This window comes from Loxodonta africana, chromosome 1 (genome assembly GCF_030014295.1).
Source record: "Loxodonta africana isolate mLoxAfr1 chromosome 1, mLoxAfr1.hap2, whole genome shotgun sequence".
Classification (NCBI taxonomy): domain Eukaryota; kingdom Metazoa; phylum Chordata; class Mammalia; order Proboscidea; family Elephantidae; genus Loxodonta; species Loxodonta africana.
Window position 1 is genome coordinate 112,993,996 of NC_087342.1, and position 21,385 is coordinate 113,015,380.

Genomic DNA, 21,385 nt, shown 5'->3' on the forward strand with positions numbered 1-21,385 from the left:
ATTTTCAAGGGTTATTCCTAGAAGTGGGGTTGGTGGATTAGAGAGTAAACGCACATGCACCAAAAACCAAACCAAGCCCACTGCTCTCGAGTTGATTGCGACTTATAACAATCCTACAGGACAGAGTAGAACTGCGCCATAAGGTGTCCAAGGCCACAGCAGTACGATAAACTGACAGAGAAGTGATGAATATATGATTTACTGAGCATTTCTTAACAATCTAGATGTTTAATAGTTGGGCCTTGAAAGAACAGGGCATAAAACTGTGTATTTTATTGAGAAAGTATTCTGAAAATAGACCTTTAGCTTGCTAATGTTAACCCTTAGATGGAAAGTGTTTTTATAGTATTTTAGAATAGCTTGATTATCATTAATTTTGTCATTGAGAGTCCATTTTTAAAATGACTGATTAACATGCTACGAATCTCACCCAAAATCCATGTTTTGACTTTCGTTGTTTATTAACGAAGTCTCTTGTGTTGATTAAGATACTGGTAGTTGAAGTGTTTTTAGTAGATACACCTAGAGTTTGCTCTGAGACTAGCTGAATACCCTGGAAGGTGAATTCCTGATAAATGCAAGTGACTGATCATAGGTGTAGTTTAAAACTAACATACACCCTGTTTACTGTAGAAGGAGTTCTGGTGGCACAATGGTTAAAGCACTTGGCTGCTAACTGAAAGGCCAGCAGTTCGAACATACTAACTACTCTGCAGGAGAAAGATGTGGCAGTCAGACATCAAAACACTCCCTTTCTTGGGTTGTCACTGTATATAATACGTACCTCTATTATAGTATTTGCTTGCTGAAAGTGAAGAGGACTTGGAGCACTTACTGATGAAGATAAAAGACCACAGACTTCAGTACAGGTTACCCCTTAACATAAAAAAACAAAACAAAAAAAAAAAAACCTCACAACTGGGCCAATAAGCAACATCATGATAAATGGGGAAAATATTGAAGTAGTAAAGGGCTTCATTTTACTTGGATCCACAATCAACGCCCATGGAAGCAGCAGTCAAGAAATCAGAAGTATTGCTTTGGGCAACTCTGCTGAAAAGACCTCTTTAAAGTGTTGAAAGGCAAGGATGTCACTTTGAGGACTAAGGTGTGCCTGACTCAAGCTATGGCATTTTCAGTCATCACATATGCATGTGAAAGCTGGACAGTGAATGAGGAAGACTGAAGAAGAATTGATGCCTTTAAATTATGGTGTTGGAGAAGAACATTGAACATACCACGGAATGCCAGAAGAACAAACAAATGCCTTGGAAGAATTACAGCCGGAACCCTCCTTAGAAGCAAGGCTAGTGAGACTTCATCTCGCGTACTTTAGACATGTTATCAGGAGGGATCAGTCCCTGGAGAAGGGCATCATGTTTGGTAAAGTACAGCGTCAGTAAAAAAAGAGGAAGACCCTCAATGAGATGGGCTGCTGCAGTGGCTTCAACAATGGACTCAAGCATAACAATGATTGTGAGGATGGCGCAGGACTGGGCAGTGTTTCCTTCTGTTGTCTATAGAGTTGCTATGAGTAAGAACCATCTCGACAGCACCTAGCGACAACAGCAATTATAGTACTTATTACTTCGGATTCCAGTTATTTGTTTATTACCTCCCTTGGTTATAAGCCCTTTAATGTTATGGACCACTCTGAAGCATTCATCTATTTTATTAGAGCTATTATTATTAACAGTGCTAGGTAGTTAGTGACTGTTTGATAAACTACAGCAATACCACAAATAACAACATTGCTTATTGATTACTCTCCACATGCCAGGCAGTGTTTTAAATAACATAGACTATCCAAACAACTCAAAATATTGCTACAACTAATTTTTTTTTTTTAATGACATGACTGAATACAGGGTCTATAAAAATAATTACTTTCCTTTAAATAACAATAATATGTTAGTTATTTAAAATGTCTCTATCAGTATAACTATAAAATAATTTTTAGGAATGAATTTTATTAAAAATGAATAAAATCTATATGAAGAAACATTAAAATATTATCAAATGTCATTAAAGAACATAAAATACACTCTGAATAAATGGAAGGACATACTATATTCTTGGATGAGATGAATTAATATAATAAAAATTCTAATCAGAATTACCCTCCTTTTTTTAAAAAAAAAAAGATGATAAATCGTCATATGTCTTCTCCCCTTGAAGGAGACCAATCAAGATAGGTTAGTGGATACAAGTGAGGTCATTTTCAAATTTGAAGAGAAAAACAAGCATATAAAAGAAAAATTCTCGTAATTTTATATCTACTCTTTTGGGATTAATATCAACAATTTAAAATGATTTGCATTTGGGACATAGTTATGAATTTTCCTAAATTCATAATTTTCCCAAAGACAAAATTTATACAGTCTGTTTATTAAATAAGTCATTTTCAGTATTTTTCTACTCTAGGGTATGTTCTCTCGCCTTTAGTTAATAGATGATTGAGTATAGTTGATGATCTCTCGCCTTTAGTTAATAGATGATTGAGTATAGTTGATGATAAAGGTATTTGCGTTCATGCAGTAAATGCCGAACGACCACCTTCCATAGGTACACAACACAGTGCGTGCACCGCACACCACAGAAATAAATTGACATGGTTCTTGCTTGGAGGGAACCTATAATTTAATGCGTTTTCACATAAAGAAACTAACACAAGGACTGCGTGATCCAAGAGAAAGGAATAATGCGATATGAAACATTGGACTGAGATTTTAAAATAAGATTCTGACCAGATTGAGTAGGAAGATTAAATATAAATGAAAGCAAGGAAATATGAAAATGAATAGCCTGACTGACAGGTAAGTGTCAGAAATAAATTATTGTATGGGTGCATGAATGTAGGATGAAATACAGCTGAAGAGATAAGATGTGACCAAAACAAGGAGAAACTTGAATGCCATGCTTAAGAGCTAGTACTGATATAATATTCATTGGAAGTGTTCATTTTTGTCAAAGGCTCAGCAAGTCTATACAGTCAGGTGTTTGTGGATATTTGGAGTGGTGTGGAGTTACATCACCCAGTGTTGGTACTGGGATCTTGCTGAAAACATTTCAATTTAGATTCGGCCATTGTAGTGCATTTTAAGAAAACCGCAATGAAAGCTTTATCATCAACCTTTTGATAAAACTGGGCTTACTCTTCACTACTGTTATCATAGTGTGGGTTTAAGCACCTTAATGAAATGCTATAAAGAGACAAAACACATAATTACCAAAACAGCGATTCAGTTTGGTGAGAGAAAAACATGTTTCATGAGTGTTTTACCTGTAATTAGCAATTAAATTTTATAGATTCTAACACACAATTTTTCTTGTTTTAGACTTCTCACCAGCCACCAGAGCTAGATGAAATTTATGAGAACCATGAAAAATAATAAAAGTTTTCCTAATATCCAAAAGCATTTCTAAAGATTATTTTCCAGTCATTTCCGACAAGGAACATATTGATCTTCCACCTACACACAAAAAAATCAAAACCCAAACCTGTTGCACTCGAGTTGAGTCGGAATCCACCCACAAAGGTAAAGCTAATCCTAAAATCTTGAATGCAAAAGGAAATTCTGTATGTAAAGTCTTTCAGACACTATCTGAAAAACCGAATGTATTTCTTGTGAAAACAACTCAAGCAAAAATTTCTGAATGCCTCTCTGATGCATTGTTATTGTACCTCTGTGCTTTTGTAGTTACACAAACAAATATTCCTTTCTTCCACGAAATAGGCTTAAATATTTCAAAATACAGTTTATGAGACAATTGGCCCATTAAGATTAGGGTGGAGAAATACTGTTCTTGTGAAGGAATCCATTTCCAAATAAATTCACAGGAACTAGGTACACAAAGAATATATGCCATAACAAGCAATACACCTTCTAGACAAAGCAGTTTAATGTGTGGTTTATTCTAGTACTTTGTTCTGAGTCCTCAAATTCAGGTAAGGATTAGAACAAAAGCTTACTTATGTCTGTAGTGTGGGCAGATTTGAAAGAAGCCCAGATAGACAATTGTTCTGGAGCACTCAAGCAGAAGTCAGAAAGCAGCACTCTGCTTTTGCCCCGGCTGTTAGGTTCACTGTAGATTCCCTCATCGTTCATGTTACTAGATATCAGTCTCTCTTGCTTCTGAAGAAGAAACTCCAATTCCCACTTATTTTTGACCCTGAAGGATACTTGTGGAAAATTTAGATACAAAAAGGGTTTGAGGAGTATCAGTATAACCCACCACCCACTGCCGTCGAGTCGATTCCGACTCATAGTGACCCTATAGGACAGAGTAGTATAGAAGACTGAATATGAATACAGTTTAATTTGTATTGCTTCTATGAATTAGCTTTATATTAAAACTTCACATGAATTATCCATGGCATTAAATATTCCTAGTTTCACCAGAAGTATATTTTTCCATGTTTGACTTTTCTTTGTATACTATTATTCAATACGTGATTGTGTTTAGCTCAGATGCTAAGGATAAACTGGTTGGGATAATTTGTTTTGTTGCTATGATTACACCAGAACTCTAGAACAATGATCCGGCAACAATTGTCTTGTGGTTTCCATTTAAAGACAACCAGCTAGTGTGCATTTGACTTCTTTTTAGCTCATATCCATGGGCATTTCTGAGAGTATCCTATTTTTCCTACCGTGTTTCTGACTTTTTGAATTCCTATTTAACACACACCTAACATTTCCACTGAAATTTCTCAGTAATAATGAAAACCATTTAGTAAACTCTAATGACATGTTAAATGTTTGTTGTTGTTGTTAGGTGTCACGGAGTCGATTTCAACTCATAGTGACCCCATGTGACAGAGTAGAACTGTCCCATAGGGTTTTATAGGCTGAAATCTTTATGAGAGCAGATTGCCAGGTCTTTCTCCACAGAGCCAATGGGTTGGTTTGAACCACCGACTTTTTGGTTAGCAGCTGAGAGCTTAACCATTGTGCCCCCAGGGCTACTTGATGTTTACCAATGTCATTGATTTGTTGCAGTGAGGAAGATCACACACCAGAGGAACTGTGAAGCATTTTTAAAGACAGTTATTTTAGGATTTTGAAGAATGTTGGAGTTTAGGTAAATTTAAATGAAGCAGTGTTTGATAGAATTAAAGCCAAGCAGGGCTGTGTCAAGAGGTCAACATCTGGTCTGGGAAGTAGACCCAGTGCCCTGCTTCTTTGGTACTACAAAGTTAATATAAATTTGGAGCTACTTATCTGAATCTATGCAACTAGGCTGGGAATCAATACTGCTTTTCTGTGTCAAAGTGAGATGTTTCATTCTTAATGATATAATTTCACGCAGCAAAATTTCTGACAGTCTATGGTTTTAGAGAAGAAAGTTTCTCAGTTAAGAAAGTAGTACTCACTCAAAGGAGAAGTTCATTATGACGCTTTAAAAATAGTGTGTTCTTGGGAGGATTCTTGTTTCCTGTTTACTTGGCAGCTGGTTTTGCCTGTATCTGCTATCCCAGCCTGAAGAATGGCCAGGCAGGTTTTTTATCTATCTATATATCTATGTTTTCAGCTATGGCTTTGTAGGCTGTAATCTTTATGGGAGATTATGTATATCTATATAGCTATATACATAGCTATATAGATATACATGAATATATACCTATAGCTAAGCATCCATCTATCTACCTACGTATCTACCCATATATCATCTATCTACTTGTTTCATTTGCCTACTCACACCTGTTGCCATCCAGTCGATTCCAGCTCATAGCGACCTTGTAGGACAGAGTAGAACTGCCCCCAAAGGGTTTCCAAGGAGCACCTGGTGGATTCAAACTGTTGACCTTTTGGTTAGCAGCCGTACCTCTTAACCACTACGCCACCAGGGTTTCCTTAATTTGCGTGCCATTTTTTTCCAACAAGTATATTGATGTATAATTGACATGTAAGAAACTGCTCATATTTAAAGTGTATAATTTTATAAATTTTAACCTAAGTATACATCTGGGACACCATCATCATAATCAAGATAGTAGACATATTCATCACCCCTCAAATTTTCCTCATGCCTCTTTGTAATCCCTTCCTCCCTTTTTCCCCCCGCCTGCTTTCCTTAGGCAATCACTGAACTGCTTTCTGTCACTATAGATTACTTTGCATTTTATAGAGTTTTGTATACTGGAATCTTAAATTACATACTTTTTAATCTCTGCCTTCTTTCATTCATCATGGTTCCTGGGTATATCAATAGTGCATTCCTTTTAGTTGCTGAGTAGAATGCCATTGAATGGCTATGCCATGATTTGCTTATTAAGTTACCTGTGGATGGACATTTACATTTCTTTCTAGATTTTGGCTATTACAAATAAAGCTGCTATGAATATTCATATACAAGTCTTTGAATAGGCATGTTTTGTTTTCTCTTGGGTAAATTATAAAGGCTGAATCATATGGTACCTATATAACTTTCAAGAATTTGGTAAATTGTTTCTGAAGCAGTTGTACCACTTTACATTCCCACCAGCAGCATATATGATGGACCCAGTTCTTTCACATTTTCGCCAACACTTTGTATAATGTCTTTTTATTTTAGCCATTTTAATATGTGCGTAGTGGTATCTCATAGTAGTTTTAATTTGTATTTTCCTAATGACTAATGATGTTGAGCATCTTTTCATGTGTTTATTTTCCATCTGTGCATCTTCTTTGGTGAAATCTCTGTTCAAGTCTTTTGCCTTTTTTTTTTTTTTTAAATTGCGTAGCTCGTCTATTGTTATGAGTTTTGAGAGTTCATCATATAATTCTGATACATGTTTATGTGTTGTAAATACTTTCTTGCGGTCTGTGACTTGTCTTTTCATTCTCTTAACAGTGTTATTTAAGGGCAGAATATTTTTCATGCTGATAAAAATCCAGTTTATCAATTTGTTTTTCTGTGGTATTGCATCTAAGAAAATGCTTAATGTAAATTCATGAAGATTTTTCTCATATGTTTTCATCTAAAATTTGTTTTGAAATTTAAGTCTATAATTCATTTTTTTTTTTTTTTGGTACAGACTTCAAATTCTGGATTAAAATTATTTTGTTTGTGCATATGTTGTTTCTGTGTGCTGTCAGTCAATCCCAACTCATGGAGCCCCTGTAGGACAGAGTGGAACTGCCCCATAGGATTTCCTAGGCTGTAATCTTTACAGGAGCAGATTGCCAGGTCTTTTCTCCTCTGGAGCCTCTGGATGGGTTCCAACTGCAGAGCTTTGGGTTAGCAGCAGGGTGCTAATTATTGCACCATCAGTGCTTTTTTTCTTTTCTGCATAGAACTTTCCAGTGTTTCCAGCTACAGTTGTTAAGAGGTACATCTTTTCTCCATTATTTTGACTCTGCATCATTGTCAATAATCAGTTGTGTCTATTTCTCAATTCCCTATTCTGTTCTCCTGATCTATTTTTCTATCTTTACACCAATATCACATTGTTGCCATTGTAGCTTTATAAGTCTTGAAAACAGGTAATGTTTGGTATAATTCTGCAGTGAAATCACATGGGCCTGGAAATTTCTTTTCCATAAACTTTTAAATTATGAATTCAATTTAATGGTTACACAATGACTCAGATTATCTGTCTCATCTTGGAGACATCAGTAGCCCATGCTAGTTCACCATCTGTCGGGTCAGATCTACGTTCTCACTACTCTCACTCACCCTTTAATTTTTTCAGATTTTTATTGAATGTTTTCTCATCCATAAAATGGGACTACTCTGTGTTGCAATTATATTTTAAAGAACGTATACATAAAGTCTTATAAATGGTAACAACATCTAAAATATTATTACTCTTTCTGGCTTGTTTTCTTGGAAAGTTATATGTGTGTCCTTGTTTATTTGTTTTTCTTTCTTTTTTTTTCAGTAAACTGGTAGGGAGTATCTAAATATAAGTAAATAAGGATAGAACTAATACCATTTTTAAAAGTAAAATTTAATTTTGTGGGCAAATATTTTAGAAATTTTTCCCTGTATACTGTAATCAATGATCTGGGCTAAGAATCTAAAAAAAAAAAAAAGAAAGAATCTAGCAGGGATTAATTATAATTAATTATAATTAAAATACTACACAAGAATCACATCATGTGGTTGCTTGGACACATTCTTTATTCTACAAGCTGGTTACAGAGGAAGCCACAGACAAGTATAGCTGTCAATTTTTGAATTCATCCTTCATACAGATGAAAAATGATGTAATAAGAGTGACAATGATGTTACAGTCTTTTTTTTTGAGCATTTTTCTTTCTGGAATAATTCTCAATTATAATCCACAGTTCCAGTGACCTAAATTCTTTGGCGATACTTTCAGAATCCTCAACTTAATTCATTAGTGTACTGAATTAATGTCAAAATCAAAAGTTGTCATCATAGGCCATGTTAGTTTTGTAACCCTTGGTATTAAAACTTCTGTAAAATAAAAAGCAGATGCAGTAGAAAGAGATCCATTACTATTTGGAATCAAATTTGTAACTAATATGCCCAAAATTATCTCCTGGTATGTGCCGATTAAATCTAAGTAGATGGCATGTCCTTTCTTCACTTAGTAGTACCAAGCACATTGAGCATTTTAGTAAATTTTGTTTTCACATTTGCAAGTAGCCTGGCACTTTTCCTTGAGCAACTCATGTTCGCAGCCAGCTTTGATCTTCAGGTCTGCGCAATTACTAAGGAAATCTTCATACTCACAGCTATTGGCTGTAACAAAAACAGATAAGTCATCTCATTATCGTCTTCCCCCACCACAGCAAAAACACTCCTTAAACTACAAGTTAGCGAAGGAGGATAAGATTGGATGAACAAATTAGTATCACACTATGCTCGCCATTTCAGTTCTTGAGGGACATACGAGGTGCTTTAGTTGAGCTCACTGATTAATTCGCTTCTTTTTTATTTTGGACTTAGTGATATGCCCCTGAAATTTAATGACCTAAAGTAAAATGAATGTAATTAAATGCATGCAAGGCACAATATGGTAGCCACTAGCCATGTGGAGCTATTTAAATTTAAATTAGTTTAAATTAAATAAGACTCAACATTTATTTCCTCAGTCTCACTAGCTACACTTCAAATATTCAAAGTCCATACACGACTAGTGAGTACCTACAAGGCAGTGTTGATAGAGAACATTTCCATGATCTCATACAGCACTGTCCTGGACTCTGATGTCACTAGGCTTTTCTTCTGGGGTAAGTGATCTTATGGAAAAATACGGAGGTAAAACAAGAACATGCCCCTTCTACTCCTGATTCGACTTGAATGTTCCCCAGGGACTCAAACTAAGCTCATCCTACTACAGGAGAGCCAAATATTTCTTGGGTACGGACTTCCTGCACCTCTCCCCCAATCTAGTGAAATGGCTCTTCTAACTACTCAGTAATTCAAACCAAAAAAGAGGAGTCAATCCGAACTCCTTCCCATCCCCATTTTACCAGCACTTAACAAGCACAGGTAACAAACACTGGCTATTCCTTTTCCTTATTCTCAAATCTGCCAGTTCTTTTCATCCACTGTATCAATAATGCAGTAAAGACACACATTTTTAAAAATCCAAGTTATTCGACAGCTTTCTAGCTGGCTTCCATCTAATTTTTTATACTACTGCCAGAAAGCTCTGTATAAAACTCAATTTTGACTGTCACTCTTCTGTTAAAAATCTTTCAACTGACTGATCATTTCTAATAGAATAAATTTCAAGTTCCATAGCAAATAGCATTCAGCAGAGGTGTAAGTAACCAAATTTTTTCTCCTTTATTGATTTACAGCTTTGAAATCATTGCTATTATATATTGTGGCTGTACATTTTAGTGTGAAAGAATGCTAACTAAAGGTGAATGAATTTGAAAGGTAAAAGTCTCAGTGAATGAGTCAATTGCATTGTTCATAATGATTTCAATAAAAGTATCCTAACTACAGAAAACCAACAGCTATTTTTATTTTGTTCATGACAACATTGGAAATGAGATGCCGCATTTTTACACAAATAACGTGGCATTCTATGATTGTTTGCCAACCAATCCCTCCCCCTACAAAGTATTTCCGTAAGTGTGCTACGCTAATTCTTCTTTTTTTTTTTTTTTTAAAGCAACTTGTGGAAGAGGATTGACATGGTGGCCCTTATGAAAATGCCTAACAGGGGAAGGGAATAGTTGGCAGACAAAAACAGAAGACATGCGTTATTTGCATAAAAATACAGTATATGACATTTATTCTACTCTCTTCTTCTGCAACAATTTGTGGGTTCTGTGATATAATACTGCATACAGATTGGATTTTGAAATTAAAATCTGTACAAAAACTACTGTCAAGTTATGCATCAAGTGTTCATTTATTAAGTTAAATGCTATGATTCTAATTACACTATGGGAAAGAGTGAGGAATTCAGCACGATGCATTTATTCACACAAAAGAAACAGCAACATTTGGTATGCCTGTCCAGACTAGGCCCTATAGGGTCTCACATCTTTAGGTTCATATATTTTGATTTTCAAAAATACCATCTTTGGTAAAGTAATATTAACTTTGATCAAATCAACTATTTCACCTGCAACATAGACATATATGCTAATGCATCGTCACAAAAACACACTGATGGTAGATGTATCACATTGGTACACATGGTAATAGAATTTTCATTATAATTAATATATAAGTCACTGAAGTATATAAAATATTTAACACACACTCTGGTGAGTAATATTTTTCTCTTTGGCATAAAGCTATTAGTTAAGCTGCTTACTTTCAGATTACTTAATCCCTAAAAAAAAAAAAAAAAAAAAAAAATTGAAAAGACTAAGTCTTTATTTTAATAGCAATTTAATCACTTCACACTTACTGCACAGTCCATTTTCACAGTTTCCAGGACAGCTGGCACAAGGCGCTCCTTCCTTGTAAGGGGTATGCTTTCGATTGACATTATTACCACTGAAATTTGATAAAAAAATGTTAAATACTTTTCAGTGTGCTTTTTAGTTTATGCCTCAAGATTAGTATCAGTCACCAAACATATATAAATACGTTCAATATTTTAGTTACCTCAAAAAACTAGAAAACTTAAAATTCCCAATGTGTAATTCAGATAACTATCCAAAGTAGGAAAATTCTTCACACGTTGGCCCAGTGCTGTGACTGTAATTTCACAGGCTCCAGGACTAAAATGAGATTAAGTCGGGCCTACAGTTTTCAGAGTCTATTTCAAAGTGGCAACGTCTGGTAGATTCATCAACTTGCTATGGCAGTGTACCCTAAAGAGCTGGCTAAGGGTAAAACATACCCCCTAGGGAGCCAGGAGAAGCTCCTGGGGATAGGAGATTGGAGTATGGAATATAATACTCAATGTTAAAATATAACTTTACATTTAAAAGATGAAAACTACTATAATTTCTATACCGTATGCCAGAGAAAGTAAATTTCTACTATTTTTTTTGCTCCTAGATGGGGTAGTAAAGGAGCCTTGATGGCACACTGGTTTGGCTTGTTTCTCTATCCCTTCTGTTTTCTAATGATAAATGGAAGTTAGGAGCACTGGTGGTGCAGCGTTAAAGCACTGGGCTGCTAACCAAAGGTCTGTAGTGAGAACCCACCAGCTGCTGCAGGGAGAAAGATGTGCCAGTCTGATTCCATAAAGATTACAGCCTTGGAAACCCTATGGGGCAATTCTACACTGTCCTATAAGGTTGCTATGAGTCGGAATCAACTTGATGGCAATGGGGGGAGATGGGGTAGGCATTTTTGGTGTGTTGGGTGGATGAGAGGAGGGTCTTAGGGAGATTTTTGAGTTTCTGAGGAGGTGTGTCAAAGATTTTTTTGTTTACAAAAAAATGTTAATTAAAAGAAAAAAAAAGGTTTGATTAATGCCAGTCTCCGGGACGAACTGGTCTTATAGTGACTAGTAAGCACTGCATTGATGATCATTATCCTACTGGAAATTTTTCATCAAAAGTACAAGAGGGTCAAATCTCAGCAGTGCCTAGTGGGCCAAGTGCCCAAAGGAATACATCTGAATCTGCCTCCCTTTAAAAATTGCAGATACAAAAATATTCAGGAAGTTCTTTCATTATTTGTTCTAACTCTAGTTTCAGCTACTGGCTTTGGATGTCCCTCTCACAGTCAAGCACTGAATCTGTATGCATTCTCCTAGGGTCTCTCAATTCCCTCTACTAAACCCCATAGGTGCTGGCTAAAAAATGACTTTGGAGGTCATACTTCTCAAGCTAGATATCCATATCCCCTGGATTATCTACAACTTCAAAATAAATCATATAGGAAGCTTGGTTTTGGAGGTCCTATTTGTCTCTCTTGGTAAGAAATTTAAAACTTTAGAAGAAATTAAACATACACACATGTATCTTCAATATATCCATAGGATTTATTACCGATAATTTAAAACACATTGCTGGAGGGAAGGAATGTTTCCAGCTGTAAATCGCTATCCTAAGGAATGGCTCATCGTGGAGTTTTCCATGAAAGATATTCAGAGGCCTCTCTCGGAAGATTTGAAATATATGGAGGATCTTTTGAAGCCTTCAAGGCCCAAGATTTAATAATTTATAATGGCAATAATGTAAGCAATTTCAGATAAGCAGAAGTAGAAACATGTGAACATAAAGGAGTAGAATCTCTACAGTATGTCCTTCCCTATTTGCTACCCCAGCCTCCAGCCTGGTCTAACCATCAAGCCATCTAGAGCCATCGCACTCTAGAAGTGTGAATGTAGCAAGAGCTGCTAATGTCAGTCTAGAGAACTGCATGTTGCATATGCTTATGGAGTAACCCTGAAAAAAAAAAAAAAACCCTGAAGCAAAGGAAAAGTAATTAAGAGAATATAAATCATCTTACACATGGAAAAAGAGAGCTTCAGAATTTCACGCTTGGATCTAAGAAGTTGGTCTTCTTTCTTAGAAATTGAATGTGTCTCAACTTAGAAAATATTTACAACAGTTCCTCCTTAATTGAAATCTGCTTTTTATTCTGGTTTATGAGAAATTTTACACTTTAAGTTACAAACTGAGATTAACATTATCATTCATATTAAACTCTAAAGTGTATACTTACGCGGGACAGTAATGGCAAACATAGAAGTATTTTAGCTCTTCTTGATTGGGACAAAAGGCAATTCCACATCCAACGCGGAAAGATGAGTACCAGACAACCTACAGACCCATAAGTAAAGTATGATAGAGTATTAGAGAAGAGGAAAAATATTAAAAAAAAAAAAATTCAAATGCAAAATAAAAGAACGTTTACTGACGTAGTTTTTTGCTGTACAACTTACGGTGATATTTAAATTGTTGACTCAAAATCACAAACTTAAAATTTTCATGTACATTTACTACTTTATCCATTTAAACTACTGGAAAATTCCAGAGTATGCTTCTCACTTAAGAGTGTTGCAGACCACTGACAAAAAAGGACAGCTCGTAGACAAAGTGCTATCCAACTATCAAAGAGCCAGACTATACTAGCTATTTGCAAAGCATTTTATATTAATCAGACTCTTTCCTAAGTTAAACATTGTGATCAGTCAAAATTTAGAGAAGTTTTTTATGCCAAAGCATTTGGGAAGAGGTATTTTCATTCATTATCCTCACCTGAGTATAATGTCCAACAGCTACATTGGGACTCTTTGCCCCTACACCATAGACAAAATCATGACTCTCATCATACCAGCTTTGGACTGCATTTGACCAGGAAGTAGGGTCACTTGACATATAGAGATTCTCACCACATTTCGTACCTTAAAAAAAAGAAAAAAAAAAATCATTCATAAAAAAAGCAAAAAATCATGCAATGGCAAAGAAATCAACTATATAAACACAAAGCAAAGTCACTGCCCTTCCAACACAGTGCTTGTGTTTGCTGTTGATTAGTACATATCAAGCTGGATAGAAGCCAGTTGTGCTTAACACATTGAGAGTATAGGCTGGACCTAACATGAAAAGCTTTGAATAGATCACAACTTTCTCTCTGCTTTAAAAATTCTATTCCCTTGGACTGTCAGTGGTGCATTTATTCATGTGTTAAATTGTGATTTGAGCAGGTCTCATGTGCTCTCAGCTCTGTATTGTTAAGCTCCCTGAAGGCAGAGACCAACTCTTGTACTTTCTCTCCTGCTCTCACTCACCCTCACCAGAGATTTTTGAAATGTAGAAAACTGACTAAATATTTACTATTATTTTTTTTGAACTTTGAAAAAAACATGAGTCAATTTTTAAGAGCCTCAACCAAGAGGCAAATGACACCAGGAGGGGCATTTTTCAAACTTATAATCTCCCCTTAGTCAACAAACCAGAACGTCACAAGGCCAAAACCTCCTCCAAGAACAAGGCAAGAAGTATTTTGCAGCCCCAAAACATTTCCGTATTTTTTTCAAGCCCTGCACCTGATATTTACATTTTGGTTTTTTTGAAATGTAATGTCTCATGCTGCTTAAAGGAAGTATAAACCACTGTTGGCTATCTTCTTTAAGAGGGAAAGACAAAATTAAGAACCTAACTTTTTTTTTTTTTTTTTTTTAACAGTAGGCTTGGATACTCAAGGCCATTCATTTCGATCTTCCACTGAATGCAGTCATCCTTCTTCATAATTTCATTATAAAATAGCATCAAAAATATAAACAACAATGACAATTATAAAAAAACAATAAATTATTCACTATGTCCAAGTTGGGCTTGTTTATATGCATACCATTCTATTACTGTGTTTTAGGTGAAAGTTTACAGCTCAAATTACTTTCTCATTCAAAAATATACACATATTGCTTTGTACAATCCCCACAATATGACAGCACTCTCTCCCTTTCCACACCAGAATTCCTGTGTCCATTCGTCCAGTTTTCCTATCTCTTGCTGCCTTCTCTTCTTGCTTTTGGGCAGGAGTTGCCCATCTGGTCTTGTATATTTGGTTGAACTAAGAAGCACATTTCTCATGTGTGTTCTTGCTTGTTTTATAGGCCTGTCTAATCTTTGTCTGAAAAGTGTGCTTTAGGATTGGTTTTAGTTCTGAGTTAGCAGAGTGTCCAGGGCTGTAGTCTCAGGGGTTCCTCTAGTCTGTCAGACCAGTAAGTCCGGTCTTTTTTCGTGAATTTGAATTTTGTTCTACATTTTTCTCCTGCTCTGTCTGGGACTCTCTGTTATTATCCCTGTCAGAATGGTCAGTGGTGGTAACTGGGCACCATCTAGTTGTTCTGGGCTCAGGCTGGTAGAGGCTCTGGTTCACGTGGCCCTTTAGTCCTTAGGGCTAATATTTTCCTTATGTCTTTGGTTTTCTCATTCTCCTTTGCTCTGGATGGAATGGGACCAATAGATGTTCTTAGATGGCTACTCACAAGCTTTTAACACCCCAGATGCTACTCGCCAAAGTGGGATACAGAACATTTTCTTCAGGGACTATGTTATGCCAGTTCACCTAGATGTCCCCGACGTTATGGTTCCCAGCCCTCAATCCCGGCAACTCAGTCCCTCAAGGTATAATGTAAGTATATTTTTATGTACAGTGAAACCTATGAGAGCTGGAACTCGACGGAACTGCCATGTTTTTCCGAGTCTTACAAGTTTTTCGTCTTTGACAGGGTGAAGTCACCACTTTTCTACTGTGCTCTATTTAGTGAAAAATGTTTGAATTTTCCTTCTCTGACAAGTTTCGCAGGTATTACTGTAATAGTTCATGCACAGAAGTTTTTCTCTTCTGTTGCTTGATGGTAAAAAAAAAATTTTGTCTAATAGTTTTTTAGTACAATACAGTATTGCACCTATTATTGTAAAAAAAAAAAAAAAAAGGCACCCAGTATATACAAAATACTTGGCAGTTTGATGCCACCAATTAAAAAAAAAAGTAAATAATAAAGTAACATACCCAGAATGTTCGCCCTGATTTTAAAAAATGTTAAATATTTTTACAGCAAAATTCAAGAACGGTTCAATGGAATTCAATGTGTTTTATGAATAAAAACAAACAAGCAAAAGAACACCAGACTTCAAACGCACGAAAAGGTTACGTAATACCACAAAGAGGGCAATGAGTTAGAACTCAGAAAGCCTGGTTTCAAATTTCTAATACGTGACACAACTTTCTGGTTGTGTTCTTGGGTAAGGCATTTTCCTCCCAAGTCTCAGTTTTCTAATCTTTAAAGTTAAAAAAAAAAGATGATACTGACCTGTTATGAGCTGACTGAGAGGGACAAATGAGAAACTGTGTGCGAAATTATTTGTAAAATCTAATCAATAAGAACAAAACTATACTTCTTATAATTATCTCTCCATAGACAGTTTGACTTTAAAAAGACAGCAGTAAAAGCAACACTGTTTACAAACTCTTCTTAATACAACATTATAAAAGGATCCACTAATATTTTATGTGTTCATTTATTCAACAAATATGTACTAATTTACATACTGGTTTTTCGGTCCTCTGGACTACTGTGTTCTAAAGTGCACTTGTTGGCCCACTTTTGAGCATTTGTCATTGCTTCTCTGTTCCATTCCTAAATATCATGAGGAAAAAAAAAAATACAAGATATACACTTAATGATTGGTAGATGGATTTGCAATATTTTAAAACTTCTATGGAGGTATCATCCAATTATCATCTGTATTAAGTTTTTTTTTGGTGTGTCTTTATCTGCCCCATGCCAGTTTTCACACAAAGAACATAGGTGACGTGTCTAAGGGGTTGAAAAATCTACAACTTGTAATGTTCTGACTACTTAGCAGAGTAGCCACACTTAATGCCTTTTAGTAATGGTCCCACTCTAAATACTGATAAACACATGGAGGCATTCTCATTATTTTTTCAATAGTAAATATATATATATATATATATATATATATTTAATGAGCTGGTCTAAGGCATTCCTGGTCTCTTTTGTAGCCCAGGGCACTTATATGGAAAATAACTGTCTTTTATGACTGTTCCCAGTGAAGTAGGCTGTCATTTACAGTAATTGGCATTGATCTTAAAGGGAAAGGGGTTTCTTGATCCTAGACTATAAGAGACAGTGAACAGAAAAATGTAACGGTTTCTTGCTGAAAGTCCAAAGATTTGGCTTCTAATTCTGCCTTCCCAACTTAATAGCCTTGCGAGCTTGGCAAGTTATCTAACCATTTATAAAGTGAAATAAGAAACTCTACTTTGCCCATGCAACAGTTCAAATAAAATAGCAAAATCAAGATAGAACTCTGTAGGCCACAAAGTTAGTTAACAATGGTTTCACATCACTTCTTGTATTATTGTCTCTTACCATCTTCAACATGTTGCTGGCAGGTGGAGAGACTCCTTTCCTTAGTTCATTGTGCTTGTTTACAATCTCCTTTTGGACTGATGTTTGGGTGGTTAACAAAGCCGTAAAAGCTGGATCCTAAAGAGAAATAGAATTATTTTTAACATATTTGAAAATCGTAGATAATAGCCAATGAATTAATTCAAGTGAATAAAGATCATTTAAAAAAATTGTTCAAATCAAGCTATTATTAGTTGTTAAGCATTGCCTATAATTTGCAGCCAAAGCTATGGTCTTTAAACAGTAAAGAAGAAGTGTGTAATTCACAGTTTGGCAAATTAAAAACTCCTTAGTTGAGGGCACAAATGCCGATTTCTGATTTCAAGGGAGATCCTAATGTAATTTTTCCAGACATATGGGTGTTAATAACATCTTATAACCGCAGGGGTGCTTGACAGGAACCATTAAGACATATGCATTCGTACTTGAGCAGTCTCCAGGAAGGGCATGGTGAGAGTAGTGGTAAGTGATTCATTGTAGACTTTGAGGGGGACTTTGACCTGACAGGATGTCCGGATTAGAGAATGAATGCTTAAGTCCAGTCTAAGCACGTGTCTAGTATTCAATGCTCTAGTCAAACGGTGCTACCTATTTTATAGCAGATTTTATGGAGGCTGTTCAGGAGACAGTTTTGCAAAATTAAATCTCAAGGCAATTTGGAGGGAAGCCATCCGATCAATGGGCTATTGCTGACTTCGTTCTGTTAATCAACAAAAATGTTAACTGGTAAGGTATTAAGTCAGATGCTGCTATTTTTGGTTTATCTTTGTACGTGTGTGTGGAGGGCAGGTCTAGGCTGGGGTGGAGGGATGAGACGGTTGAAGTGGGAGTGTGTGCATTGTCAGTACAAGGGCTAAGCACTTTGCTTACCTAAATCTATACATGAATGCAATGTTATAAGGGGATGAGTAAGGCTTTAGAAGTCAATTTTAAGTCTAAACTAAAGGACACTGCCCTTTGTAGGTTTTCCCTGACAACCTGATATAAGTTACCAAATTTCCTCAGGGCTCTCCAAACACTGTGATCATAGTTCTGATCACATTTTATTGCCATTATCTACTTCTGAGCCTATTTCTCCTGTCTGCTTGTAGGTTGCTAAGTACCAGTGCTAGTACCAGTTGCCATCTAGTTGGTTCCATCCAACTCATGGTGGCCCCATGTGTATCAGAGTAGAACTGTGCCCTATAGGGTTTTCAGTGGCCATTCAAAAGTAGATTGCCAGGCGTTTCTTCCAAGTTGCTGTGGGTGAACTTATACCTCCAACCTTTCAGTTAACAGCTGAGCGTGTTAACTGTTTGTACCACCCAGCGACTCCATCTAGTTTGTGGTAATTTGTTATGCAGCCCTAAGAACATAATACATTAATTAACTAAATACCCAAATATTTCATCATATATTCAGTAAAATAATTATTAATGAGATAGTTTACATCCCTTGTTTTTTATCCTAAGTTTTTGAAATCTGGAGCATATTTTGCATTTATTGAACATCTTGATTCAGACTATGCACATTTTAAGTGTTTAGTAGCCACATGCAGCTAGTGGCTACTGTACCAGACATCACAGCCTTAACTTTCGTCTAGACAATCATATTAAATATTCTAAGCTACCAGTGATTATTCAGTGATGTACCTTTCCACTCTTAATGGTTGATCTAGTGACATGGCACTCCACAAAGCTGTCTGAATAGCTCTGAAAAAAATTTTCACCTTCACCTTACCTTGCCTTCAGCAGGTAAAGATGGAAGCAGCACAGTGGCCAGAAACAACACCACCGGGAGTAAAGCCATTGCTGAGAAATAATTTAAAGAGAACAAAGATCTGCATTGAAACTTTTAGTGCATGTACATACTTCTAACTCAGGAGGAAAAAACCCATATATTGATCTTGGTTATCTCAAAGGAATTGTGATTCTCAAATTCGCTAATAACGTAACAAAGGTTCCCCTATGGTGCTAGTAGAATCACAGTTGAGCAGACCTTGCCTATTCTGATAGGACAGTGAAGAACAAACTGAACAATTTGATATCTTTGAGGTATACCTATAAAGGCTAGGGACATACTACCCTCTTTCTGACCAGTTCTATTACCTCACCTTCATCAAACAACGCTGTGGAAAAAATTTCTTCATTGTCAATTATGGCATTGTAATTAATTATGTATCTCAGTTTTTTGGGAAGCATATTTTCAGTTTGTACCTTCTCTTGGTTTGCTATTCCCCATGAAAAGTAGAACTGCTTGCTATTTTATTTACACCAGACTCTAATCAAGATTCAAGAGTCATGGTTAAACAGACACAAATGTAAAAATATTTTATCAGCGGTTATTTCTCTAATGGAGGAGATTAGAAGTTATATTTATTTTCTTCCTTGTACTGGTCTGTATTTTCAAGTTTCCCAGCTCAGGGGAAAAAAATAAATAAATAAAATACTAAAAATCTAGCTTGTATCAAGTTTGCTTAATCCATAATTTGCTATAAAGGTTGTTTAATATTTTCATTAACTTTAAAAAAGACACTTGGTTTTATTGAGTTGTACACGTGAAAAATGTTGAATTGGCAAATGCTGTGGTCTCTCTATTTTTACAACCCCAAAACCACCAACAACAATAATAATAAAAGACACTCAGCATTCTGTTGCCCATGGGCTCCTTTCTCAATGTGTCAAAACACCCTAGGTCATTTTAATAAAGCAAGAAGACCACTTAGTTTAGGAAGCACTCATCTTCCCACCTTTACTCATATAAGTTGCTCACTTTGTAAGTTAAAGGGATGCTGCCTTGATTTGTTTCCTCTGTGTAAGGGTGGCACCCCACAATTCCTGAGGGGAAAGAAAATGCCAAAAATTTATCTGTGGTACTACTCAGGTCTCATTGGTTTGCAAACAGTAAATACTCAGTACCTATTCCATGTATTCCCTTTGTCCTCAATGGTGTGCCCATGAAAGGGAGAGGAAGGAACATTTATTGATGGTGTAAGATAAAATATAATGCGTAATTTCAATCTCAAAAAATTTCTCCTTGGTGGGTATGCCTCTTTCTATTTTACTGAAGAAACTGGGGCTTAGAACAGTTTATTAACCTATGCCAATTGTGAGTTCTTAGTTAATATCAGAAATCAGCCTCCATCCAGTTGTGACTTCAAGGTCAATGCACACTGAAAGGGACATAGTTTCAATGGAGAAAAACCAATAATTGTTGCAGCACAATCAAGACGCTCTGTCCTTGTTTTAATAATCCCACTATTAATACATAACCATACATGTTAATAGTAATAAATCATTTTCATGGAAGTATATATAAACATGCACATACAGCTATAATTTTCATTTTTCTATTAAAGTTAGTTCTGCAATAATTGTTTCAAAAGGTCACAGACATGGACAGTAATTATTTAAGAATGGACTGTAAAAAAACTAATTCAAATATCAAAATCGTATTAAAATATTTCTGGAATAATAGTGCTGTATATTTATATACTACTTTCTTGACTTTAAAAGAGTACAATTAACTTGAGATCATTTCAATAAAGAGTTATTAACACAGTTTTGAAAATAATGGATAAATTCATCAAATGTATCATTTTTCTACTAACAAGATAAAAATGTATTGGCAAAATAAAGAGTTCACATTAAAATAAAGGAACTATAATTTACCGTTGGTTCTCAGAGCGGAATGGAGTATCTGCTTAATCTGTAGAAGGTAGGAAGATGGAGAGATAGAAGGTTAAAACCCAGAAACAAACCTGTTGCCATCGACTTGATTCTGACTCATAGCGACCCTACAGGACAGAGGAGAACTGCCCCTTAGGGTTTCCAAGGAGCACCTGGTGGATTTGAACTGCTCACCTTTTTGGTTAGCAGCCATAGCTCTTAACCACTGTGCCACCAGGGTTTCCAACAGATAGAACACTATTTATATATTACACCTTTTCCCTCTTTCAGCAAATTCTGGTTGTGCAGTAAATCTAAATCGGCAGGCTCTGAAAGAGTATTTTTCATACCGGTAGCTTCAAATTACATTGCTAATTACCTGACATTGTTTTTGACATTATTTTGTTCCCATACAGCTTTTAACAAGAGTAAGTACAGCACGACCTTCCTAACTAAGCCCAGA

General features: G+C 35.8%; 1 protein-coding gene across 1 annotated transcript; it reads right to left on the minus strand.

Moving 5' to 3' along the window:
- Nucleotides 1-8,569: 8,569 nt before the first annotated feature.
- On the minus strand, nt 8,570-19,558 carry LOC100677691 (cysteine-rich secretory protein 2). Its single transcript, XM_023545018.2, has 7 exons — nt 18,995-19,558; nt 17,237-17,353; nt 16,393-16,480; nt 13,590-13,735; nt 13,054-13,151; nt 10,835-10,923; nt 8,570-8,697 (listed from the first exon to the last, which is right to left on the minus strand). The coding sequence occupies exons 1-7, from the start codon at nt 19,061-19,063 to the stop codon at nt 8,570-8,572; spliced, it is 735 nt and encodes a 244-aa protein (XP_023400786.2). The 5' UTR covers nt 19,064-19,558.
- Nucleotides 19,559-21,385: the final 1,827 nt, after the last annotated feature.

What these genes read in the sequence shown, in the direction of transcription:
- LOC100677691 (XM_023545018.2), bottom strand. Translation starts at nt 19,063, where the DNA reads ATGGCTTTACTCCCGGTGGTGTTGTTTCTGGCCACTGTGCTGCTTCCA. An exon ending in CTGTTGGACATTATACTCAG is followed by an intron (nt 13,152 to 13,589) that starts GTGAGGATAATG and finishes ATGGGTCTGTAG; the next exon opens with GTTGTCTGGTACTCATCTTT. An exon ending in CTGTGAAAATGGACTGTGCA is followed by an intron (nt 8,698 to 10,834) that starts GTAAGTGTGAAG and finishes TTTTTGTTACAG; the next exon opens with CCAATAGCTGTGAGTATGAA.